This window comes from Ornithorhynchus anatinus, chromosome X5 (assembly GCF_004115215.2).
Source record: "Ornithorhynchus anatinus isolate Pmale09 chromosome X5, mOrnAna1.pri.v4, whole genome shotgun sequence".
Lineage (NCBI taxonomy): Eukaryota > Metazoa > Chordata > Mammalia > Monotremata > Ornithorhynchidae > Ornithorhynchus > Ornithorhynchus anatinus.
In genome coordinates this window covers 11554081-11580817 of record NC_041753.1, presented here as the reverse complement: position 1 = coordinate 11580817, position 26737 = coordinate 11554081, and the positions used below count along the sequence as shown (strand labels likewise).

General features: G+C 46.4%; 1 protein-coding gene across 1 annotated transcript; it reads right to left on the bottom strand.

The window, feature by feature from the left end:
- Positions 1–4169: 4169 nt before the first annotated feature.
- LOC114808130 (perilipin-3-like) lies at positions 4170–16817 on the bottom strand. Its single transcript, XM_029055746.1, has 5 exons — positions 16796–16817; positions 8717–8843; positions 8033–8229; positions 6786–6908; positions 4170–4707 (listed from the first exon to the last, which is right to left on the bottom strand). Exons 2-5 carry the CDS (start codon positions 8823–8825, stop codon positions 4378–4380), a joined length of 759 nt encoding a protein of 252 aa, XP_028911579.1. The 5' UTR covers positions 8826–8843; positions 16796–16817; the 3' UTR covers positions 4170–4377.
- Positions 16818–26737: the final 9920 nt, after the last annotated feature.

Here is a 26737-nt window from a genome sequence, read left to right as displayed (position 1 = left end):
TCCTGGTGAGCCAGATGAGCAGCAGCACCAGGAGGAGGAGGAAAAATTGAGGGGAGGAGCGGGCCCTGGTGAGCAGGAGGAGTTTAGTGGCAGAGAGGGAACTGGTGAGCAGGCCTACAAGTTCAAAACAGAGAGGGAGACAGGGCTGGAGTCAGCCCTGGTGAGCAGGAGAAGGAATACAGTGGCAGGGTGAGGCAGAGAGGGGTGGAGTTGATCCTAGTGAATAGGAGGAGGAGGAATTCAGTAGCAGAGAAGTTTATTAATAATAATAATAATGGCATTTGTTAAGTGCTGACTACGTGCAAAGCACTGTTCTAAGCACTGGGGAGGATACAAGTTGATCAGGTTGTCCCACATGGGGCTCACAGTCAATGCCCATTTTACAGATGAGGTAACTTCTCTGTGCCTCAGTTAAGTGACTTACCCAAAGTTACCCAGTTGACAACCAGTGGAGCCAGGATTTGAACCTATGATCTCTGACTCCCCAGCCCATGCTCTTTCCACTGAGCAATGCTATAGGCAGAGAGGGGTAAAGTGAGTCCCCGTTAGCCAGTGGAGCAGCAAGAGGAGGATGAGGATTTCAGTGGCACAGACTGGGGGGAAGCAGCCCTCATGAGCCAGAGAGGCAGCAGGAGGAGGGTGAATTCAGTGGCAGATAGGGGTGGAGAGGGCCCTGGGTAGCCCAAGGAGCAACTGAAGGAATAGTGTGAGTTCAGTGGCAGGGAGAGGGATGGAGTGGTCCCTGGTGAGCCAGAGAAGGAGTTGAGAGGTAGAGAGGGGTGGAGTGGGTTGTGGTGAGCCAAAGGAGCAGGAGGAGGAATTCAGTGGCAGAGTGAGGCAGAGAGGTGTGGAGTGGACCTTGGCAAGTCAGAGTAGCAGGAAGAGGAGTTCAGTAGCAGAGAAAGGCAGGGAAGGGGGGAGTGGGCCCTACTGATCCATAGGAGCAGCAGCAGGAGGAGGAAATGTTCAGTGGCAGAGACGGGGAGAAAGCAGCAGGAGGAAGAGGCAGCAGAGGTGGGAGCAGGCCCTGGTGAACCAGAGATTTTCAGTGCAGAAGGAGGCTGAGAGGAGTGGAGGAGGCCCTGGTGAGCCAGAGGAACAGTGAGGAGGAGGAAGAAGGTTTCAGTAGCACAGAGGGAGCGAACAGGCCCTTGAGCCAGAAGAGCCGGACAAGGAGGTCAGTGACAGAGGCAGAGAAGGGTGGAGCAGGCCCTGGTGAGCCAGAGGGGCAGCTGGAAGAGGAGTTCAGTGGTGGAGAGAAGAGAGGAGAAAGCTGTGATGAGCCAGAGGAGCAGCAGCAGCAGGAAAAGGAGGGGTTCAGAGGTGGAGGAAGTCCTGGTGAGCAGGAGGAGGAGTTCAGTAGCAGAGAGGCAGAGGTGGGTGGAGCAGGATCTGGTGAGCCAGAAGGAGCTGCAGCAGCAGGAGGAGGAATTCAGAGGCAGAGAGGAGTGGAGCAAGCCGTTGGGAGCCAGAGGAGCAGAAGCAGCACGGGCAGAGAGAGGCAGAGATGGGGAGGAGCTATTCATTCAATAGTATTTATTGAGCGCTTACTAAGTGCAGAGCACTGTACTAAGCGCTTGGGATGAACAAGTCGGCAACAGATAGAGACAGTCCCTGCCGTTTGACGGGCTTACAGTCTAATCACGGGCTTACAGTCTAATCCCTGGTAAACCTTCGAAGCAGGAGGAGGAGTTCAGTGGCAGAGAGGCGTGGAGCAGGCCTTGGTAAACAGGAGGAGGAGGAGGAGTTAAGTGGCAAAGAGAGGTAAAGAGGGGAGAGCAGAAGGAAGAAAGGTTGAGTGGCAGAAAGGCAGAGTGGGGCAGAATAGGCCCTGATGTGAAGGAGGAGCAGGATTTCAGGGGCAGAGAGGGGCTGAGCAGGCCCTGGTGAGCAGGAGGAAGAGGATTTCAGGGGTAGAGGTGCAGAGGAGCAAGGCCTGGTGAGCAGGATGACAATTACAAGGACAGAGAGGGTGGAATGGGCCCTGGTGAGCAGGAGGAGTTGAGGCACAGAAAGGGGGCAGGCTGGGCCTCTGTGAGGAAGAGTTTAATCAATGGTATTTATTGAGTGCTTACTGTATGCAGAGCACTGTACTAAGCTCTTGGATGAGTACAATATAACATATTTGGTAGGCATGTTCTCTGGCCACAACAAGCTTACAGTCTAGAGGGGAAGACAGATATTAATATAAATAATTTATAAATATATACATGGGTGCTCTGGGGCTAAGGCAAATATCAAATGTCCATAGGACACAGATCCAAGTGCATAGACAAACACAGAGGGAACCAAGGAAAAGAGGGTTTAAATCAGGGAAGGCCTCTTGGAGCAAGACCTTAATAAGGCTTTGGAGGTGGGGAGAGTAGTGGCCTGGCATATATAGGGGAAGAGGGAGTTCCAGGTCAGAGCGAGGAGTTGGGCAAGGGGTCAGTGAGAAATGACATGGAGCAAGCTGGCCCTCGAGAAGCAAAGTTTGCAGGCCAGGTTGTAGCAGGAAATTAGTGAGGTAAGGAATGAAGGGATGAGTTGATTGAGCACTTTAACAGAAAGGTAGAGAGGGGTGGGGCAGGCTCTGATGATAAAGAGAAGTGTCCAGTAACAAAGATAGGTAGAGAGAGGTGAAGCAGGCCCTTGTGAGCAGCAGGAGAAGTTCAGTGGCAGAGAGTTAGAGAGGGCTAGAGTGGGCCTTGGTGAGGAGGAGGAGGAGAAGGAGAAGGAGGAGTTTAGGGGCAGAGAGAGCTCTAGCAAGCAGCAGGAGGAGTTTGGTGGCAGAGGGGCAGATGGAGACTGGTGAGCAGGAGGAGCTCAGTGGCAGAGAAGAGTGGATTAAGCGTGGCTGAGGAAGAGTTCAGTGGCAGAGAGGGCCCTGGTGAACAGGGGAAGTTCAATTGCAGAGAGGGATGGAGCATCTGCAGCAGGAGGAGGATTTCAGTGGCAGAGACAGAGAGAGGCCTGGTGAGCAAGAAACGCAGCAGCAGGAAGAAGAGTAATTCACTGGCAGAGGGGGCCAAATGGGCACTGGTGAGCAGCAGGAGTTCAGTGGCAGAGAGAGGCAGAGGGTGGACCAGACCCTGGTGAGCAGCAGCTGGAGGAGGAGGTGGACTTCAGTGGCACAGTGAGTCAGAGAGGGAGGAAGGGTTAGAGAGAGCAGAAGGAGGAGGACTTCAGTCATAGTGTGAGGCAGGGGGGAAGGAGAGGACTTGAGGCCAAGAGATCCACAATGCTGAAGACTGAAAGTTTGAGGACGAAGAGGCCAATGCTAATTTTAAGAGGGTAGTTTGCATGGCATGGAGTTGACAGGAACCAGATTCCAGAAGGGAAGGTGGGTGTTAAGGGGAGGACTAGAAGCAGTGGACAGCAACAGTTTGCTTCAAATGTTTGAAAAGGAATGGTCATCCTTGGAGAATCCCTTCTATTCAAGCTGCTAGTGAAGGAAGGAGGGGTGGGGAAGGTGAAAGGGCTAGATGACTTGAAATACTTGCAGACAATAAGACAGTATTTGAACAGTATCTAAGTCAATAGTTATTTGCCCTACTACACAGTACCATTACTTGAGGCTGAATAGTCATTCCAATAAAATGGAGACAATATTCCTTGGTTGAAGGAACCCTAAACATGTAATTGCAATGTGCGCTGGTTTGGGGGTGGGGAAGGCAAGAAAACCCTCTAGTCAAACACTTATCACTTAGTTTAAGACCTGTACAAAGTTATAGATTGTTCAGGGTAAGAAGTTAGTCTTGTACTCATGTCTTAACTCTATTATACTTTTCCATGCACTGAATAGTTTCCTGTGCAGAGCTAGCACTCAAATACTATTGAATTTATCTGAAGTTAGAATAGCCACTGATACCAGGCCTGTGGATCATCACAAGTGCTTATTAGAGTGAGTGAATTAATTAATTAATTGCATGGAAGTCTGACCAAGCCACCCACATTGATTTAAACCTATTTGCTCTTTCTTTAGGCCAACCTCTCATTGATCCACTGTGCAGAACCAGTGATGCATCACAACTGGTAAGTTTAGGTAGTGTTTGAGAAACCTGTTCTTAAGCAAATTAGTTCTTGTTTTAGATCTGAGCCAAAGAAGATACCATTACATCTTAGGTCCAGTCGTGCTACCACTCTACAAAATAGCTATGTGTTACAAAGTAGGATCCAAGACCACCAGGCTGAATGCAATTAAATTTATTGTAGCTTGAGTTACTGCTAGATGAGAAACTTAATCCACTATTTAATTTCTCCTAGAAAAATCTTCTAAGTAGGACATGTCAGGAAGTAAATTAATGGTAGAATGCAGCTTTCAGCCTCCCATTTTGGTACAACTAAATGACTATATTAGGAACAGGAATTCTACAAAAGTCCAGGGTTTACATTAACCTAAGGAGAAGGAGAAAGAGGTCCCACAATCCAGTTAAGGGTAATGCTTGATTCCAGGTGGTCCAGCAGCTTAACCAAAGACTGTTGAACCACCCTAAAGAGCTCCTGACTCTCCATCAGGAGATCATTAGGTAGATCCTCAAAACTAGATGCTGCAGAGAAGGTGGTTTGAAGCTCTGCTGCACAGTCAGCTACCTGTTGGATGTCATCCTGGATGCTGGCATGGAGGCCATGAACTCTAAATACAAAGTTCAGGGCAGCAGCATGGAGTTGTTGAAGAAAGCCACGAGTCATAAAGAGACTACGGGTCAGGATTGTTTGAGTCTTAATCTGTGGGAGAGAAAGCAAATGTGAGTATGGGAGTTAGCCACAGCATTTAATTACAATAGTTCTAAGAGGTCACCATCAATTGCAATTGAGTGCTTTCGAGAGTACAGTGTATTTTGACAGTTGGTAAGCATTCTCTATCCACTTCACTAGGTTAGATTAAGGGGGTGTGTTGCTGACCTCTGCATTCATGCCAAGTTTATCCTTCTTAGTTTCCTCTAGGAGTGTGGGTATCTATGGGACAGTTGGCTGCAGAAAGTGTTTCCTTTTGAGTCTCCTCCTTCGTCAAAAGGAAGCTTCAGTCTAATGTTTTGTTTACTGTTAATTTTGCCCTAGAACATAGAACTACTGTATTTTAATACTCCATAATCTAGTAGTCTGAAGACATAATTAGTTTGGCACTTAACTGCACTATTAGTTCTGTCAAGCTCTAGTCCAACCCTGGTCTATGCATGGCTTAGTGGAAAGAGCACAGGCTTGGGAGTCAGAAGTCATGGGTTCTAATCCCGGCTCTGCCACTTGTCAGGTGTGTGACTGAGCAAGTCACTTAACTTCCCTATGCCTCAGTTACTTCATCTGTAAAATGGGGATTAAGATTGTGAGCACCACGTGGCATAACCTGATTACCTTGTATCAACCTCAGCACTTACAACAGTGCTGGACACATAGTAAGCACTTATATGCCAAGCACTGTTCTTTTAACTGAGACTCAGTTACACTGTTCAATTGCCTTAATGATACCTAGTGACTGTGGCTTCATCAAGCTGATAGTATTTGAGTGCCATGACTGCAATGGAGAGTTAGGCAGGAACCTAAAACCATCTTGAGCTTACAATCTATAGAGTCATGAGGTTACAACTAGGTCAGCGGCCAAGAGGCTAGATAAAATTAATGCCTCAATTCCTTGCTTAGTTTCCTGTACTCTACCAGTCTTGGCTACGGAAGGGAGAGTCAAGCAGAGGCATACCCATTCCATTCCTAGCTTGAACAGTAGCTAGCAAGAGGAAGGCAATCTGCTACAAGTCAAAACTCACCTGTGCTGGGCATTAGCGGCATGGGAGCAAGTCAAGGGCAGAGACTCAAGTTTACTGCACGGAAGAAGGCAAGGGTAAACCATTTCCATATTTTGACCAAGAAAACTCTGCAGATACACTATCGGAATGATTACAGATGGAGGTGAGGCGTTTTGGGAGAGGTGTGTCCATGGAGTTGCTATGGGTCAGAGATGACTTGAGAGCATAAGACAAGACCTTGCTTATAAAACTCAGGAGAGTTCATTCATTCAGTCATATTTATTGAGCATTTACTGTGTGCAGAGCACTGTACTAAGAGCTTGGAAAGTACAATTTGGCAACAGATAGAGACAATCCCTACCCATCAACAGGCTCACAGTGTAGAAATGGTCTAGAAAAGTCTAGGGAGTTGGGGTGGCTAGTGAATTCTGTTGAAGTTAGTCAGAACTGTGGGAAAGTTCAAGGAAGGAGTGTTTTTAGTAGAGAAGTTGGAGAAGCCATCTTTGTCATTCTGGATGGGGTATCTAGAGAAGGTTGAAGAATGCACAAGGACAAGTACAGTCCTTTTAAGTAAGATTGGAAAAGGAGCAGTGCTATCTGCATTTAGGGTTGTGGCACACTTGCATTACTTGAGAAGAGCACAGGCCTGGGAGTCAGAAGCTCATGGGTTCTAAGTCCAGTTCTGCCACTTGTCAGCTTTGTGACCTTGGGCAATTCACTTCATTTTGCCTCAGTTACCTCTTCTGTAAAATGGGGATTTAGATTGAACTCCACGTGGGACGGGGACTGTGTTCAACCCGATTTGCTTGTATACACCCCAGTGCTTAGGACAATGGCTGACATCTAGCACTTAAAATACCACAATTATTATCACTTGAATTGCTATAATGCAACTTAGTTTGATGCTTTGAAAAGGTTAGATGTGGTCAAGTTTTAGCACTTCTAGTTGATTCAAGGTGCTTTGAGATATTAATAGTCTATTGTGGTATATATCCTGATAGCCAGCCCCCAACAGGTTATATTCATCACCATCCCCAAAAACTGCTAATGGTAATTCCTTTGACATACCTCTGGCTGGGCTGAGCCTTGAGACATAAGCTCCTCTGGAGATTCCTTATTCCATTCAAGCCACATCTGTTGCAGTTTCTCTTGGGCACTCTGTTCACCTCCAGTTTTCTTGATATGCATGGCCTAAGAGATAGTATTCAGCTCTCCATTTAGAAGTAGTCTAGTAGGATTAAGTTTGATTTCAGAATGGTTCCTTCTGTAGGAGCCCACTAGAACCATATTCCAATGTAGGCAGCAGAGACCGGGGGGGTATGTCTGTGAGAAAGCCATCACCACTGTGGAGACAGCTTCCCTGCTTTAGCTATTATCATCAAGTTTCTAAAGCTTCATTCTCCTGATTTCCAGTATTGAGGAGTCTTACTATCACCTCCACTTTCCCCTACTTCACATTCGGAGTATTTTATGCTATTTATTAAGTGCTTACTATGTGTCAAACACTGTTCTAAATGCTGGGGTAGGTACAAGTTTACATGGTACATGCTGAGCAGTGTGGGCTAGTGGATAGAGCAGGGGCCTGGATGGCAGAAGGATCTGGGTTCTAATCCTACCTCTCCTACTTGTCTGCTGTGTCACCTTGGGCGAGTCACTTAAGTCACTTTGTTGGGCAGGGATTGTCTATCTGTTGCCGAATTGTACATTCCAAGCGCTTAGTACAGTCCTCTGCACATAGTAAGTGCTCAATAAGTTTGACTGAATGAAATAAAGTCCTTTTAGACTAAGCTCATGGTGGGCAGGGAATGTGACTGTTTAGTTTTGTACTGTACTCTCCCACGTACTTAGTACAATGCTTTGCACACAGTAAGTGCTCAAATATGATTGAATAAATGAATGAATAAGTGAATGAACTTCTCTGTGCCTAATATCTCATTTGTAAAAAGGTGGATAAAAACTGGGTACCATGTGGGGCACAGACTGATCACCTCAATTAGTTTGTACCTACCCCAGTGCCCAGCACATAAGTGCTTAAATACCATTAAAAAGTTAATTAGTTCTGACAGTACCTCATGGGGCTCAGTCTTAAGTATGAGGAAGAACAGGTATTTGACCCCATTATATAGTGGAGGGAGCTGAGGTACAGAAAAGTTGTCCAAGGTCAGACAGCAAGCAATTGTCAGAGCTGAGATTAGAACCCAGGCCTGTGCTCTTTCTACTAAGCCATGCTGCTTCTCAGAGTTGATACTAGAGCTTTGAATTCCCTACAGTGTGATTGAGTGCACCAAGTAAAATTATCATTCCAGGCACCTTACCAGTTCAATTATGTCACAGAGCTGGGATAAAATTTTCTGGGTACTCTGTTCTTTGTCTTTCATCAGATTCAGAGAATGTTGGTAGACAGTGGAGCGGAGATCTTCCGTCAGGGTACCCAAGTACACATAGTACCGCTGCTCCTTTTGCTGCTGCTCCTTAAGTGGAACACCAGAGATTCCAGACACTGCCAGTTCAGCTGAGGGGAAGAGAGAGGGAAGGGGGGAGGAAGAGGGAGAGAGGAAAGTGGGGGGGGTAGAGGGGGGAGAGAGAGAGAGGGGGGCCAGAGGGGGAAGGGGGGCAGTAAAAGGAGAGAGAAGGGGAAGGGGAAAAAGAGAATAGAGCAAGTTAGAGAGAGAAAGAAAAGCAGGAAAGATTTCAACTTCATGTACCTCCAAGCTTGGATTTGGTGTTTCATTATTCTCAAGTTCTTTACAGTAGCTAGGGGATAACAGGTGGAAAAATCTTGACCCTGATCAGACCCCAATAGTCATGTTTTAACAAGAAAGGTTTTCTGATGGATCGATTATTAATTTAGAGGTTCACAAATATATCTTAGTTTGTGGGTTCTCTGCATAAAGAGATTGCTGTATACCAATATTACTGCAATATCTTACTTGTGAGAAGCCATATAGCTTGAGGGAAGGTTAGATAGAGTTGTATTCATGTGTTAGTACAGTTCTAACCTAATTTCTCATTGGTAATTGGTAGGGCTTTCACTTCCTTGTCCGCCAGCACTGTGTCCACATCACATTTGATCATTTGGTCACTTGTGGCTTCCTTAGCCGAGTCCATGCCTCTGGTCACTTTGCTCTGTAGTGCCCGAAGTTAGTAGATAAATGTTGAGAATCAGGTTGCCTAGAAGACAAACTTATTACACTAGTACCAAGAGATACCCCCACCCCCAAGATCACATCTGGAGAGTTTCTAGTACTCTACCAGTCTCGGCTATAAGTGGGAGAGTCAAGCAGGGGCAGATCCATTCCATTCCACTCATGGCTAGGGAGTGGAAGGCAATCTGCTACAAGTCAGAATTCACCTGTGCTGGACAGCAGTGGCATGGGAAGAGTCAAGGGCGGTGACTAAAGTTTACTGCATTGTAAACCACCTCGCTATTGTTACCAAGACAACTCTACAGATGGAAAGTGGGGCATTCTGGGAGAGATGTGTCCATGGAGTCACTATGGGTCAGAAACAACTTGATAGCATAAGACAAGACCAGGAGATAGGGTTAGACTTCAGTTGATCAATGGTTTAACCTGCTATCTGAAGAGTAGCAACCCAGACCCAAAGATGGGGTATTGTGGCACAGATCTATTACAGCTGACCATGTAACTTTGGCCTTGTCTTTTCCCACTCCCCCAATCTCACTGGGAAAGGAAAAGGTGTTGTCCTCCTCACGCCCCATCCTGCTTTCACATCATTCCACCTCCCCCATCCCTTTCTCTCCCTTCCTTCAAAGCCCATATCCACCTCTACTACCCATTCCAGATTCTAGTAACAGTCATTTACCACCCCCCAGGTCCTAACTCCAATTTTTTTTTTTAAAACCATTTTGATCCCTCACATCCCTTCTCTTTCTCCATGCCTACAATGATCCTTGGGGCCTTCAATACCCATACTGATATTCCTGATGACCCTTCTGCTACCCACCTTCTATCACTCCTCAACTCCACTGACCTCCTGCTCTGCCCCACCTCACCCATTCACCAAGTTGGTTGCACAGTTGATACCATCTCTAACCACAGCACAATCTCTACCCTCACCAACTCTGAAATCCAGTTATCTGACCACAACATCCTCACTTGCCTTCTGTCCCACACACCTCCTCCCCATAAATCTGTACTGTTCCCCAATAGAGACCTCTGATTTTTAGACCCCACCCAATTTTCTCAATTCATCTTCCCTCATTTTAGCCTTCATACCCAAATTACCCACCCTTGACCAAATTGAATCTCCCAACACCACCCTCTCTACTGAACTCAATTCACTTGCTCCCCTATCTCTTCATCCATTTGTATCACTAATCCACAGCCTGGGATCACCTGCACAGTCTGCTTCCTTCACTCTTGTGCATGAGCTATGGAGAGCTGCTAGCGGGAATCTAAATATCAGGCTGATTTTATGCACTTCAAATTTATCCTTGCCTGCTATAACTCTGCCTGGCAAAATTCTCTCTCCACCATTGACACCCATTCCCATCACCCTTGCCACTTGTTAATAATAATGTTGGTATTTGTTAAGCGCTTACTATGTGCCAAGCACTGTTCTAAGCGCTGGGGTAGACACAGGGGAATCAGGTTGTCCCACGTGGGGCTCACAGTCTTAATCCCCATTTTACAGATGAGGTAACTGAGGCACCGAGAAGTTAAGTGACTTGCCCAAAGTCACACAGCTGACAAGTGGTAGAGCCGGGGTTCGAACCCATGACCTCTGACTCCAAAGCCCGTGCTCTTTCCAGTGAGCCACGCTGCTTGTTCCAGACATTTAACTCCCTCCACAGTCCCCCATCCCTCCATCTTCCCCATCCCTTGCCCTCAATGGCCTGGCCACCTATTTTTTTTTTTTTTTTTTTTTTAAGAAAATTGACACCATCAGGCATCATCTCCCTAAAATCTCCCTTGCCCTTCCTCAGTCCCTCCCCCCCTGCCCACTCCAACTCTCCCATCCTTCCCAGCGGTATCTCTAGAGATATCCTGCTTTATCTCAAAAGCCACGCCCCCACAATTTGCACATCTGACCCCATTCCTTCACACCTTATCAAAAAACCTTTGCCCCTCCCTAACAGCCATGTTCAACTGTTTGCCTAACAATGGCTTTTTCCCCCCGCACTGCTTCCAAACATGTCCATATGGCCCCTATCCTAACACCCCCCTCCCCAACCCCAGGCCCAACAGGTCCTTCCAGTTATCACCTCATTTCCCTACAATTGCTCTCCAAATTCCTTGAGCAAGTTGTCTATACCTATCTCAAATTCCTCTCGTCCAATTCTCTCCTTGACCCCCTCCAATCTGGCTTCCCTCCCCTTCACTCCATAGTAACCACCTTATCAAAGGTCACCAATGATCTCCTTCTTGCCAAATCCAACAGACTCTATTCCATCCTAATCCTCTTCGACCTCTCAGCTGACTGGGACACAGTCGACCACCCCCTTCTCCTGGAAACCTTATTCAACCTTGGCTTCACTGACACTGTCTTCTCCTGGTTCTCCTCTTAACTCTCAGGCTGCTCATTCTCCATCTCCTTTGGGGGTTGTTCCTCTGCCTCCCACCCCCTAACTTTAGGGGTCTATCAAGGCTCACCTCTGGGTCCCCTTCTATTCTCCATATACACCCATTCCCTTAGAGAACTCATTCGCTCCCATGGCTTCAACTACCACCTCTATGTGGATGAAACCCAAATCTACATTTTTCCAGCCCTGATCTCTCCCTCTCTGCAGTCTCATTTCCTCTGGCCTTCAAGACACCTCTACCTGGATGTCCTCCAGTCACCTCAAGCTTAAAATATCCAAAACAGAACTCCTCATCTTCTCTCCCAAACCCTGTCCTCTCCCTGACTTTCCCATCACTGTAGGTGGCACCACCATCCTTCCTGTCTCTCACAAGCCCGTAACCTTGGCATTATCCTAGACTCCTGTCTCTCATTCACCCCTCATATTCATTCATTCATTCAATAGTATTAATTGAGTGCTTACTATGTGCAGAGCACTGTACTAAGCGCTTGGAATGTACAATTGGGCAACAGATAGAGACAATCCCTGCCCATTGACGGGCTTTCAGTCTAATTGGGGGAGACAGACAGACAAAAACAAGACAACTTAATCACGATAAATAGAATCAAGGGGATGTACACCTCATTAACAAAATTGGGTAATAAAAATATATATAAATGAGCACAGTGCTGAGGGGAGGGGAAGGGAGAGGGGGAGGAGCAGAGGGAAAGGGGGAAAAGGGGGGCTTAGCTGAGGGGAGGTGAAGGGGGGAAGGAGGAGCAGAGGGCAAAGGGGGAGCAGAGAGGGAGCAGAGGGGAAAGGGGAAGCTCAGTCTGGAAAGGCCTCTTGGAGGAGGTAAGCTCTCAATAGGGCTTTGAAGAGGGAAAGAGTTAGTTTGGTGGAGGTGAGGAGGGAGGGCATTACAAGATAGCGGTAGGATGTGGGCCAGAGGTCAACAGCGGGATAGGTGTGAACAGGGGACAGTGAGAAGGTGTGCGGCAGAGGAGTGGAGCGTCCGGGGTGGGCAGTAGAAAGAGAGAAGAGAGGAGAAGTAGGAGGGGGCAAGGTGATGGAGAGCCTTGAAGCCCAGAGTGAGAAGTTTTTGTTTCGTGCGGAGGTTGAAAGGCAACCACTGGAGGTTTTTAAAGGAGGGGAGTGACATGCCCAGAGCGCTTCTGCAGGAAGATGATCCGGGCAGCGGAATGAAGAATAGAATGGAGTGGGGAGAGACAGGAGGAAGGGAGATCAGAGAGAAGGCTGACAATAATCCAGTCGGGATATTATGAAAGCTTGTACCAGTAAGATAGCCATTTGGATGGAGAAGAAAGGGTGGATCTTGGCGATATTGTAAAGGTGAGACCGCCAGGCATTGGTGACAGATTGGATGTGTGGGGTGAATGAGAGAGCTGAGTCAAGGATGACACCAAGGTTGTGAGCTTGAGAGACAGGAAGGATGGTCGTACCATCCACAGTGACAGGGAAGTCAGGAAGGGGACAGGGCTTGGGAGGGAAGATAAGGAGCTCAGTTTTGGACATGTTGAGTTTTAGGTGGTGGGCAGACATCCAGGTAGAGACGTCCTGGAGGCAGGAGGAGATATGAGCCTGAAGGGAGGGGGAGAGAACAGGGGAGGAGATGTAGATTTGGGTGTCATCTGCATAAAGATGATAGTTGAAGCCGTGGGAGCGAATGAGTTCACCAAGAGAGAGTATAGATGGAGAACAAAAGAGGGCCAAGAACTGACCCTTGAGGAACCCCAACAGTTAGAGGATGGGAGGGGGAGGAGGAGCCTGCGAAGGAGACAGAGAATCAACGGCCAGAAAGATGTGAGAACCAGGAGAGGACGGAGTCTGTGAAGCCAAGGTGAGATAAGGTGTGGAGGAGAAGGGGATGGTCTACAGTGTCAAAGGCAGCTGAGAGGTCGAGGAGGATTAGGATAGAGTAGGAGCCATTGGATTTGGCAAGAAGGAGGTCATGGGTGACCGAGAGAGCAGTCTCGGTGGAGTGGAGGGGACAGAAGCCAGATTGGAGGGGGTCCAGGAGAGAGTTGGAGTTGAGGAATTCAAGGCAGGGAGTATAGACGACTCGTTCTAGGAGTTTGGAAAGGAAGGGTAGGAGGGAAGATAGGGCGATAACTGGAAGGGGAAGTGGGGTCAAGAGAGGTCGATGGGGGAGACATGGGCATGTTTGAAGACAGAGGGGAAGAAGCCATTGGAGAGTGAGCAGTTAAAGATAGAAGTTAAGGAAGGGAGGAGGGAAGGGGCGATGGATTTTATAATGTGAGCAGGAATGGGGTCCGAAGGACAGGTGGAGGGGGTGGCACTTGCGAGGAGGGAGAAGATCTCCTCTGAGGATACTGCAGGGAAAGATGGGAAAGAGTAAGGGAGGGGGTTGGGCGGGAGGCAGAAGGGGGAAGGGTGACTTGGGGAGCTCAGACCTGACTGTGTTAACTTTCGTGATGAAGTAGGTGGCCAGATCGTTGGGAGTGAGGGATGGGGGAGGGGGAGGAACAGGGGGCCTGAGGAGAGAATTAAAAGTCCGGAACAATTGGCGGGGGTGACGGGCATGGGCCTCAATGAGGGAAGAGAAGTAGTTATGCCTGGCGGATGAGAGGGCAGAGTTAAGGCAGGAAAGGGTAAATTTTCAATGGACAAGTTTGGCTTGGTGCTTGGACCTTCACCAGCAGCGCTCAGCAGCTTGAGCATAAGAGCGAAGGAGGAGGACAGAGGCAGAGATCCAGGACTGCGGGTTAGAGGAGCGAGAGTGGCAGAGGGAAGGGGGGGGGGGCAGCGAGCGAGTTGAGATGAGTAGAGAGGGTGGAGTTGAGAGCGGTAACCTGATCCTCAAGGATGGGAAGAGACGATAGGGAGGCAAGGTGGGGAGAGATGCTTTTGGAAAGACAGATGGGATCAAGAGAGCAGAGGTCTCTTTGGGGGAGTAATACAGATTTGCAGGGGGAGAGAGTGTGAGAGAGGAGGCAAGCGAGAAGGTTATGGTAAGAGAGAGAGGGATTTCAGAGTTGGTGAGGGAGGAGATAGTGCAGCGGTAGAGATGACGAGATCGAGGGTGTGACCAAGTTGGTGAGTGGGCGCAGTACGGTGGAGCAGGAGGTTGGCAGAGTCAAGGAGTGATAGCAGGTGGGCGGCAGAGGAGTCACCGGGTACAGCCATGTGGATGTTGAAGTCTCTGAGGATCAGAGTGGGCAGAGAGAAGGAGAGAAGGAAGGTGAGAAAGGGGTCAAGGTGGTTGAAGAAGTTGGAGGTGGGACCAGGAGGGCGGTAGATGACGGCTACAAGAATCTGGAGGGGGTGGTAGAGGCAAATGATATGGGCTTCAAAGGAGGGGAAGGAGAGGGAAGGGGGAGGAGGGATAGTGCAGAAGCGGCATTGGGGTGAGAGAAGGAAGCCGACGCCTCCTTTTCCAGTGAGTTTGGGGGAGTAGGAGAAGGAGAGGCCTCCGCTGGAGAGAGCAGCAGAAGAGACAGTGTCTTCAGGATATTCATATTCAATCATATTCAATCTGTCACTAAATCCTGTCATTTTAACCTTTACAGCAATGCTAAAATCCATCCTTTCCTCTCCATCCAAACTGCTATCACATTAATACAATCACTCACCCTATTCTTCCTGGATTCCTGCTTCAGCCTCCTTGCTGACTACCAGCCTCCTGTCTCTCCCTACTCCAGTCCATACTTCACTCCGCTGCTCGGATCATTCAGGACACATTTACCCACTCAAAAAACTACAGTGGTTACCCATCCACCTCCACAAACAACTCCTCACCTTTGACTTTGAAACACTCACTTTGCCTCTGCCTACCTCACTACTCTCCTACTTAAACCCAGCCTGCACTCTTTGCTCCTCTAACACTAACCTTCTCCCTGTACCTCAGTCTCATCTATCTCACCAACTCTCCCTCATCCTGCCTCTGGCCTGGAATACCCTCGCTTCCTCCTATCCAACAATTACTTTCCCCCACTTCAAAGCTTTATTGAAGGCGCATCTCCATGAGACCCCCTTTCCTCTTCTCCCACTCCTTCCTGCATGATATCTTGTTCCCTTTATTCATCCTCTTCCCTTCCACCCCCACAGCAGATGTGTTCATAATTGGAAATTCATTTATTTTTACTATGCCTGTCTCCCCTCTAGACTATAAGCTCACTGTCAGTAGGGAATGTGTTATATTGTACTTTCCCAAGTGCTTAGAACAATGCTCTGCAAACAGTAAGTGTTCAATAGAGGCAACTGAATGAGTGAAAAGTGGGTCCTATAGTGAATCCTTTGTGTGCATTTGATCATGTGCTGCATCCCTTCTGCAGTGGCAACATGACTGACATGCACACAGTTTTTTCCTATAGGTTCAGGCCTGCCATTATCATCATCATTTGATAACTTCCCTTATCAGAGCTAGAGAAATAGTTTTATTCAGGAAGGGTTGTCTGCATAGGTTTAATACTTAGCCAAGTACTCAACAAATAGCAATGTGCCCAACACTGAACTAAATGCTGAGGCACATACAATATATACAGACTAGCCAGTCTGTATCCCATATGCATAAGGCCAAATGATTGATAGATGGGCAGTGAAGATAGAGCACATTGAAGAGCAGCACGGCCTAGTGTAAAGAGCATCAGGAGACATGGGTTCTCTAATCCCAACTCTGCTATTTCCTGTTATGAGTTTGGGCAAGTGATTTAAACTTCCTCACACAGTCCATATGGGACTGCACACCCCATATGCAACAGAAGTAGTAACTAGTTTGATTATGCTGTATCTACTGTAGTGTTGGGTATGTAGTAAAGCACTTAAATACCAAGATGTTGTCAGGTCACTTAATTGATGCTTCACATCAGTCTTGGTATTCCTAGAATGAGAAATTTAACTCTTTCTAGGGAGCTGTAGGCTCATTAAGTTTAATTGAAGTCACCTTTAGTGCGCCTTTAGAAAGACACTATATAAACTCAAGTGCAAGATAATCCACTAGACTTCCCTATGTACAACATGAAGTAAGAGATTTCAGGAGACTTCTTGAACACATCAAAGTAGAGCTTGAAGACTGAAGAAGTTGCACAGCAGTATAATATGCTTACCAAATGGCCAGGGATAATATCAAGACCAGTTTGAATGAGAGAGGGGTTCAGGATTCCTGTAATATAGGGAACTATTTTTCCTTCTCCCTTTCAAACTTGTTTTTTCTTAAGTAACCCTCCCCAGGAAGAGCTATTACATGAACCCACATAGTATTTTTGTTTTAGTCTTATTACCCATCTATCAATTCCCATTATAGTTTCACTAGTCTTCTTAATAGAGCAACGAAACCCACTTAAATATTAAAAAAAATTTAAATTTTTTTTAAAAAAAAACAAAAAACATGGCTAGTACTAAGACATCAACCCCACTCTTCCCAAATAAAATAACTCTCTGTAAGAAAACATTATGCCCTCCCCTTTAGCTGTACCTTAAAAAAATATCTAGAAAAATTAGAAAGACTACTTATTTTATTACAAAAATTACACCTACACTACCTCATACCCATCAGATTCCTTTTAAAGCTTACCAATACTCTTCTGAAAGCTCCACACATTACAGTAATCTCTGCAAGCAATCTTTAAATACAACTAGGGTGGTCCACTGAGACCGGGCCAACTTGACTGACAGCTCAAGAAACAAATCAAAAGCAAGTACTAAATCTTTGTTGACCAATGAGGATGCAGATGTGCTTAGAATGAATAGTTCAGAGGTCAGGCTATTTGAATTGAAAGCATGTGATTTGAATGGTTCTTTAAAGATCTCTGCTTTACAAAAAGTCTTAAACTTTTTGATATTTTAAACTTAACAATAATAATTGTTGTATTTGGTAAGTGCTTAACAAGTAAGGCACTGTACTAAGTGCTGGAGTGGTTACAAACAAATCGGGTTGGACACAATCCCTGTTCCCTCATAGGGCTCACAGTCTCATTCCCCATTTCACAGATGAGGGACCTGAGGTACAGAGAAGTGAAGTGACTTGCCCATGATCACACAGCAGACAAGTGGCAGAGATGGGATTAGAACCCATGACCTTCTGACTCCAAAGCCCATGCTCTATTCACTATGCCATGCTGCTTAAACTTGTCCAAATTTTGCTTTAAATACTGGCTATTCTATAATGTTATGGATAATAATAAGTGCTTTCCAACAGATTTGCACATCAGTATCCTATATCTATTGTTTCTGGCCTGGACCTAAATGCTTTTGGGTGGTGGCAATAGTTGGAATGGCTTCTAAAAAAAAATCGTCCTCCATTTGTTTTGTTCTAACTTAAATGTTCACTCTCCTGCTGTGGCTGTTAAAGTACCTTCTACCATCATAAAAAAGGGGAAAAAACTTGCTTGTTTACCTGTAATTCCACTTGATACCACTGATTGGGAGTCTTACTATCTATTTTAGTGATAATTGCCAACCAATGAGAACTCATTCCCACCCTTTCAGATGTCCCAGAAGGTGCAGGCTGTACAGCAGGGAAAGGGAAGGCTTTGGCACTGATGGGACAAGATAAATTTTACAAAACAATCTGTACCAGGTGGGGCTAATTATGGGCTTGTGGCTAGTCTGGAAGGAAGGGTATAGAGGTCAAGGAGGGGTCATGGGATCGGGCAGGAAGGGCACTTGGGAGCACAGAGCTGGGTGAGGGAAGGACAGAGCTGATCTCATTGACAGGGAAGGAGGTGGACTTCAGGATAGGATGCCAGGTGAAGTTGGTTTTACCAGGAAGTGAAATTTGCCAGGCTGTCAAATACCCAATTCTAGCATATTCTTCGTCTTCCTTTATACATCTTGGCCCTACTTCTGGAGTTTCTGTACTTTTTTGTCCTGGGTTTTGTAAAGCAAACATTAAACAGGCCCTCATCAGCATTTATTACTGTGAATGGTGAAACCTTGTTTAACCTGTTTCTCCATTTGTGCTGCCTTAATTATTGAGAACAATTAGATGGTGCTTTGGGTCCAATGATTTCATTATGGACCTCATGATGGCTATCTTGACAAAGCTCTTAATCCTTCCAACTAGCTCTTACCTCCTCTTTGCCACTGGCCTAAACTGAAACTAGCCCTAGTAGCACTTGGGTGAGAGCAGGGAGCATCTGCTTGGAATGGGGTTCCCTTGCAATCTGAGAGAGTGTGTAAGGAGCAAAGGATAGCCTGGAGATTCCTTCCAATTGCTGGCTTTCAATTCCCAGGGCACATTAGAGTTTCTATCTGGCTCAACCCCTGCCCCACATCAAATAATTCCCTACTAAGTAGACTTAAATACATTTGATATTGCCTAATTAAAATATCTCTCTGCTTTTCTTCTCAGTCTTTTGCCTAACATTACATAATTAAAAGTTTTCACTCTGTCAGTGGCATAGGTGGGAAAGCTGTGACAGATCATCTTTTGAAAATCTTTTGTTTCAGTTTCATATGGCCTATCCATTTGCTGTATGAAACATTTCATTATACATTTTAGAAAATCTCTCCATGAAAATCAATCTGAAAATTGAATAACCTTAAATCAAGCTAGAGACACAGAGAAAAAAAAGTTTACCAAAGCAATAACCCTGAATCTGCCATTTTATTCAACCAAACATATGTACTTATGGCATGCAAAGCACTGCATTAAAGCACTTTGGAGAGTACAATATAACAGAGTTGGTAGACATGCTCTCTGCTAACAAGAGCTTATGGTCTAGAGGGGGAGAAAAATATTAAAATTAATTATAGATATGTACTAAAGTGCTGTGAGGCTAGGGAGGTAAAGAGATTTGTAAAGGGTACAAATCCAAGTGCAAGAGGAATGCAGAAAGAAGAGGAAGGGGAAATGAGGGCTCAGTTGGGGAAGGCATCTAGGAGGAGATGTGATTTTAATAAGGCTTTAAAGATGGGTAGAGTGATGATCTGTAGGATGTGAAGGGGAAGCAGTGTGGCCTAGTGGATAGAGCAGAGGCCTAGGAGTCAGAAGGACCTGGGTTCTAATCCCAGCTCCGCCACTTGTCTACTGTGTGAGCTTGGGGAAGTCACTTAACCTCTCTGTGCCTCAGATACCTGTAAAATGGGGATTAGGACTGTGGGCCTCATGTGGGACAGGGACTATGTCAGCCTAATTAGCTTGTATCTATCCTGGCATTTACTACAGTGCCTGGCACATGGTAAGCGCTCAACAAATACCATTAAAAAAGGGGGGAGGGAGTTCCATTCCAGAGGCAGGATGTGGGCAAGGGATTGGTGACAAGATAGATGAGATTGAAGTTCAGTGAGTAGGTTGGCATTTGAGAACAAAGTGAACGTGTTTGATTGTAAAGCGTGGCTCAGTGGAAAGAGCTTGGGCTTCAGAGTCAGAGGTCATGGGTTCGACTCCCGGCTCTGCCACTTGTTAGCTGTGTGACTGTGGGCAAGTTATTTTACTTCTCTGTGCCTCAGTTACCTCATCTGTAAAATGGGGATTAACTGTGAGCCTCACGTTGGACAAGCTGATTACCCTGTGTCTACCCCAGCGCTTAGAACAGTGCTCTGCACATAGTAAGCGCTTAACAAATACCAACATTATTATTAAAGAAGCAGCATGGCTTAGTGGAAAGAGCCCGGGCTTGGGAGTTAGAGGTTGTGGGTTCTAATCCCAGCTCTGCCACTTGTCTGCTGTGTGACTTTAGGCAAGTCACTTGACTTCTCTGTGCCTCAATTATCTCATCTGTAAAATGGGGATTAAGTGTGTGAGCCCCACGTGGGACAACCTGCTACCAGAGCATTTAGAATGGTGCTTGGCACATAGTAAGCGCTTAACAAATACCATAATTATTATTAGTAATAGTAGGAAATCAGCAAGGTAAAGTAGGTTGGGGAGAGCTGATAGAGTGCTTTAAAGCCAATGATAAGGAGTTTATCTTTGGTGCAGAGGTGGTTAAACAAGCAGTGGAGGTTCTCGAGGAATGGGGAGATATGGACTGTGGAGGTGATCCAGGGCTGTGGGATAGTGGTATGAAATCAGCAAAGGAATAGGGGAGCAAGTGAGTTGAGTTCAGTAGAGGGTGGTGTTGTGAGTGTCACTTTGTGCATCTATGTATATATTTGTTTATATCTTTAATTTATTTATTTATTTATTTATATTAATGTCTGTCTCCCTCTCTAGACTGTGAGCTCATTGTGGGCAGGGAATGTGTCTGTTTGTTGTTATATTGTACTCTCCCAAGTACTTACTACAGTGTTTTGCACACAGTAAGCACTCAAGAAATACATTTGAATGAATGAATGAAAGAATCTAGGGAGTCTGCTCTTTCCCTTCCTTCGAAGCCCATATCATGCACCTCTACCACTCATTCTAGATACTAGTCACAGTCATCTACCACTCCCTAGGCTTCATCTCCAACTTTTTTAACCATTTTGATCCCTTTTTCACATTCCTTCTGTCTTTCTCCATCCCTACATTAATCCTTGGGGACTTCAATATCCACATGGATATGTTCCTGACAACCCTTCGGCTGCCCACTTCCTATCACTCAACGGCACTGACCTACTTCACCCCATCTCACCCACTCACCAACTTGGACACACACTCCATCTCATCATCTCTAGTCATTCGTTCATTCATTCACTCATTCAGTAGTATTTATTGAGCACTTACTGGTGCAGAGCACTGCACTAAGTGCTTGGGAGAGTACAATGCAACAATAAACAGACACATTCCATGCCCACAATGAGTTTACAGTCTAGACGGGAGACAGATATCAATACAAATAAATAAATTATAGATATGTACCTAAGTGCTGTGAGGATGGTGGCTGGGGGGGGCGGGAGGGGGGAGAAGAGCAAAGGGAGAAAATCAGGGTGATGCATAAGGGAGTGGGAGAAGAGGAAAGGAGGAGCTTAGTTTGGGAAGGCCTCTTGGAGGAAATGTTCCTTCAATAAGACCTTGAAGCAGGAGAGTAACTATCTTTCGGGCTTGAGGAGGGAGGGCGTCCCAGGCCAGAGGTAGGATGTGGGCTAGGGGTCGTCAGCAAGATAGGTGAGATCGAGGTCCAGTGAGAAGGTTAGCATTAGAGGAGAAAAGTATGTGGCCTGGGTTATAATATGAAAGTGGTCAATAAATACTATTGAATGAATGAAATCAGGGAGGTAAGGTAGATGGGGGCAAGGTGATTGAGTGCTTTAAAGCCAGTGGTGAGTTTTTGTTTGATACGGAGGAGGATGGGCAACCACTGGAGTTTTTTGAGGAGTGTTTTCTGTAGAAAAATGATCCAAGCAGCAGAGTGAAGTATGGGCTGGAGTGGGGAGAGATAGAAGCTGGTAGATCAGCAAGGAGGCTGATGCAGTAATCCAGGAGGCATAGGATGAGTGATTGTATTAACTTGGTAGCAGTTTGGATGGAGAGGAAACAGCAGATTTTAGCAATGTTGTGAAGGTGGGATCGACAAGATTTATGTGATGGATTGAATATGTGGGTTGAATGAGAGAGAGGAGTCAAGAATAGCATCAAGGTTACAGGCTTGTAAGGCAGGAAGGATGGTGGTGTCATCTAGAGTGATGGGAAAGTCAAGGGGAGGACAGGGTTTGGGTGGGAAGATAAGGAGTTCTGTTCTGGACATATTAAGCTTAAGGTGATGGGAGGACATCCAAATAGAGATGTCTTGAAGGCAAGAGGAAATGTGAGACTGCAGAGAGGGAGAAAGATCAGGGCTGGAGATGTAGATTTGGGTATCATCCAAATAAAGGTGGTAGTTGAAGCCATGGGAGCGAATGAGTTCTCCAAGGGAGTGGGTGTAGATGGAGAATAGAAGGGGACCCAGAACTGAACCTTGAGGGACCTCCACAGTTAGGGGGTGGGAGTCAGAAGAGGAGCCTGTGAAGGAGACTGAGAATAAATGGCCAGAAAGATAAGAGGAGAACCAGGAGAGGACAGAGTCAGTGAAGCCAAGGATGGATAACGTTTCCAGGAGAAGGGGGTCGTCCATAGTATGGAAGGCAGTTGAGAGGTTGAGGAAGATTAGGATGGAGTAAAGGACATTGGATTTAGTGAGGAGGAGATTATTAGTGTCCTCTGAGAAGGCAGTTGCTGAGAAGTGAAGGGGGTGGAAGCCAGATTGGAGGGGGTCAAGGAGAGAATTGGAAGAGAGGAATTTGAGACAGCAAGTGTAGACAACTTACTACTATACAGTCTCTACCCTCACCAACTCTGCAATCCCTCTATCTGACTACAATCTCCTCACTTGCCTTCTCTCCCACACACCCCCTCCCCACAAAATCTGATCTGTTCCTTCAAGAGACCTTCGATTTTTTGACCCCATCCAATTTTCTGAAGTCATTATTCCCCATTTAGTCTCCATACCCAAACTATCTTCCCTTGATGACCAAATTGACACCCTCAACACCACCTGAACTCAACTCACTCACTCCTCTATCCCTTCATTGATCATGTACTACTAGCACCAAGCCTTGGATCACCTGTACAGTTTGCTTCCTTCCCTCCCATGCAGAGCCACAGAGAGCTGCAGGAGGAAATCCAGATACCAGGCTGATCTTGTCCACCTCAAGTTCATCTTTTTGTACTTTAACTCTGACCCTCCTCTGCCCGGCAAAATTATTTCTCCATCCTTATCGACTCCCATGCCCATTGCCCTTGTTAGTTGTTCTAGATGTTTAACTACCTACTGAGAGCTTGTCTCCTCCAGGAGGCCTTCCCAGACTGAGTCCCCCTTTTCCTCTGCTCCTCCTCCCCTCCCCATCACCCCTACTCCCTCCCTCTGCTCTCCCCCCTTTCCCGCCCCACAGCACTTGTATATATTTGTACATTTTTATTATTCTATTTTATTAATGATGTATATATATCTATAATTCTATATATCTATTTTGATGCCATTGATGCCTGTCTACTTGTTTTGTTTTGTTGTCAGTCTCCCCTCTTCTAGACTGTGAACCCGTTGTTGGGTAGGGATTGTCTCTATCTATTGCTAAATTGTACTTTCCAAGTGCTTAGTACAGTGTTCTGCACACAGTAAGTGCTCAATAAATACTATTGAATGAATGAATGAATAAATGAACGGGGGCAAGGTGATTGAGTGCTATATAGCCAATGATAAGGGGATTCTGTTTGATTCCGGGGGCAGATGGGTAATCACTGGAGGTTCTTGAGGAGTGGGGAAACATGGACTGAATGTTTTTACAGAAAAATTATCTTGGGCAGCAGAGTGAAGAATGGACTGGAGTGGGGAGAGACAGGAGGCTAGGAGGTCAGTGAGGAGGCTAATACAGTAATCAAGGTGGGACAGGATAAGTGCTTGGATTACCATGGTAAAATTTGGATGGAGATGAAAGGATGGATTTTAGCAATGGTGTGAAGGTTGAAGCAAAAGGATTTAGCGATAGATTGGATATGTGGGTTGAATATTAATAATAATAATGGTATCTGTCAAGTGCTTACTATGTGCCAAGCACTGTTCTAAGTGCTGGGGTAGATGCAAGTTAATCAGTTTGTCCCACGTGGGGCTCACAGTCTTAATCCCCATTTTACAGATGAGGTAACTGAGGTACAGAGAAGTGAAGTGACTAGCCCAAGATCACAGAGCACACAAGTGGCGGAGCCAGGATTAGAACCCATGCCCTCTGACTCCCAAGTCCGTGTTGTTGCCACTAGGCCATGCTGAATGAGAGAGATGAGTAGAGGATAAGGCCAAAGTTATAAGCTTGTGAGACAGGAAGGATGGTGGTGCTGTCTATAGAGACAGGAAAGTTGGGGGGGGGACAGGATTTGAGTGGGAAGATAAGGAGTTCTGATTTGGACATGTTCAGTGTGTGTCTTGTCCTCTAGACTATAAGCTTGCTATGGGCAGGAAATGTGTGTATTATATTGTTGTATTGTACTCTTCCAAAAGCTGAGTACAAGTTCTGACTGTACTGATGTCAGTGGGACATCTAAGTAGTGATATCCTGAAGGCAGGAGAAAATGCAAGAGAGGGAGAGAGATCAGGGCTGAAGATGTAGATTTGGGCATCATCTGTATAGAGTTGATAGTTGAAGCCATGGGAGTGAACTAGTTCTCCAAGGGAGTAGGTGTAGATGGAAAATAGAGGGGAACCCAGAACTGAGCCTTGAGGACTCCCATAGTTAGGGGGAGGGAAGCAGAGGAGGAGCCAGTGAAAGAGACTGAGAATGAGCTACCAGAGAAGAAGGAGGAAAACCAGGAGAGGACAGTGTCAGTGAAGCCGAGGATGGGTAAGGTTTCCATAAGAAGGGTGGTCAACAGTGTCAAAGACAGCTGAGAGGTCAAGGAGGATTAGGATGGAGTAGAGGCTGTTGGATTTGGTAAGAAGGTGAGGCGAGCTCTCAGTAGGGCTTTGAAGGGGGGAAGAGAGCTAGTTTGGGGGAAGTGAGGAGGGAGGACATTCCAGGCCAGAGGTAGGACATGGGCCAGGGGTTGACAGCGGGACAGGCATGAACGGGGAACCGTGAGGAGGTGAGCAGCAGAGGAGTGGAGAGCGGCAGAGGAGTGGAGTGCATGGGGTGGGCAGTAGAAAGAGAGAAGGGAGGAGAGTAGGAAGGGGCAAGGTGATGGAGAGCTTTGAAGCCAATAGTGAGGAATTTTTGCTTCATGCAAAGGTTGATAAGCAACCACTGGAGATTTTTGAGGAGGGGAGTGACATGCCCAGAGTGTTTCTGTAGAAAGATAATCTGGACAAGAGAGAAGTATAGACTGAAGTGGGGAGAGACAGGAGGTTGGGAGATCAGAAAGAAGGCTGATGCAGTAATCCAGTCGGGTTATGATCAGGGATTGTACCAACAAGGTTTGGATGGAGAAGAAAGGGCGGATCTTGGCGATGTTGTGATTACCTCCCTGATCTCCTGCTACAACCTAGACCCACATCTTGCTCCTCTAATGTTAGCCTACTCATTGTACCTCAATCTTGTCCATCTCACCACTGACCTCTCACCCACATCCTTCCTCTTGCCTGGAACACCCTCCTTTTTCACATCCTACAAACAACCATTCTGTCCACCTTCAAAGCCTTATTGAAGGCACATCTTCAAGAGGCCTTAGAATTGATCAGTCAATCAATTGTATTTTTTGCGAGCTCACTGTGTGCAGAACCCTGTATTAAGTGCTTGGGAGAATACAATATAAGAGCCCTGTGCTAAGCACCTAGAGAGTACAGTATAACAATGTAACAGAGTTGGTAGGACTTGTTCCCTGCCCACATTCATTCAATTCATTCAGTCATATTTATTAAGCACTTACTGTACACAGAACACTGTACTAGGCGCTTGGGACAGTACAGTATTCATTCATTCATTCAATAGTATTTATTGAGCACTTACTATGTGCAGAGCACTGTACTAAGTGCTTGGAATGTACAATTCGGCAACAGATAGAGACAATGGGCTTACAGTCTAATCGGGGGAGGCAGACGGACAAAAACAAAACAACTTAATTACAATAAATAGAATCAAGGGCATGTACACCTCATTAACAAAATAAATAGAGTAATAAAAATATATACAAATGGGTACAGTGCTAAGGGGAGGGGAAGGGCGAGGGGGAAGAGCAGAGGGAAAGAGGGGAAAAGGGGCTTAGCTGAGGGGAGGTGAACGGGGGCAGAGAGGGAGCAGAGGGAGGAGAGGGAAAAGGGGAAGCTCAGTCTGGGAAGGCCTCTTGGAGGAGGTGAGATCTCAGTAGGGCTTTGAAGAGGGAAAGAGAGTTAGTTTGGCGGAGGTGAGGAGGGAGGGCATTCCAGGACAGCGGGAGGACATGGGCCAGGGTTCGACGGCGGGACAGGCGTGAATGGGGGACGGTGAGGAGGTGAGCAGCAGAGGAGCAGAGCATGCGGGGTGGGCAGGAAAAAGAAGAGAGGAGAGGTTGGCGGGGGCAAGGTGATGGAGAGCCTTGAAGCCCAGAGTGAGAAGTTTTTGTTTCGTGCGGAGGTTGATGGCCAACCACTGGAGGATTTTAAGGAGGGGAGGGACATGCCCAGAGCGTTTCTGCAGGAAGATGATTTGGGCAGCAGAATGAAGAATAGACTGGAGAGGGGACAGACAGGAGGAAGGGAGATCAGAGAGAAGGCTGACACAATAATCCAGTTAGGATATTATGAGAGCTTGTACCAGTAAGATAGCCATTTGTATGGAGAGGAAAGGGTGGATCTTGGCGATATTGTATAGGTGAGACCAGCAGGCACTGGTGACAGATTGGAGATGTTCATCCCCTTGATTCTATTTATTGCTATTGTTCTTGTCTGTCCATCTCCCCCAATTAGACTGTAAGCCCGTCAAAGGGCAGGGACTGTCTCAATCTGTTAACGATTTGTACATTCCAAGTGCTTAGTACAGTGCTCTGCACATGGTAAGCGCTCAATAAGTACTATTGAATGAATGAATGGGGTGAATGAGAGAGCTGAGTCAAGGATGACACCAAGGTTGCGGGCTTGAGAGATGAGAAGGATGGTTGTACCATCCACAGTGACAGGGAAGTCAGGAAGAGGACAGGGCTTGGGAGTTTTGG

Coding starts and splice junctions, on each gene's coding strand:
- LOC114808130 (XM_029055746.1), bottom strand. CDS start 8,825: ATGGACTCGGCTAAGGAAGCCACAAGTGACCAAATGATCAAATGTGAT. Junction 6,909..8,032: donor TCTGTGACATAATTGAACTG/GTAAGGTGCCTG, acceptor ACTATCTCTTAG/GCCATGCATATCAAGAAAAC. Junction 4,708..6,785: donor AAGGCTCAGCCCAGCCAGAG/GTATGTCAAAGG, acceptor TCTCTCCCACAG/ATTAAGACTCAAACAATCCT.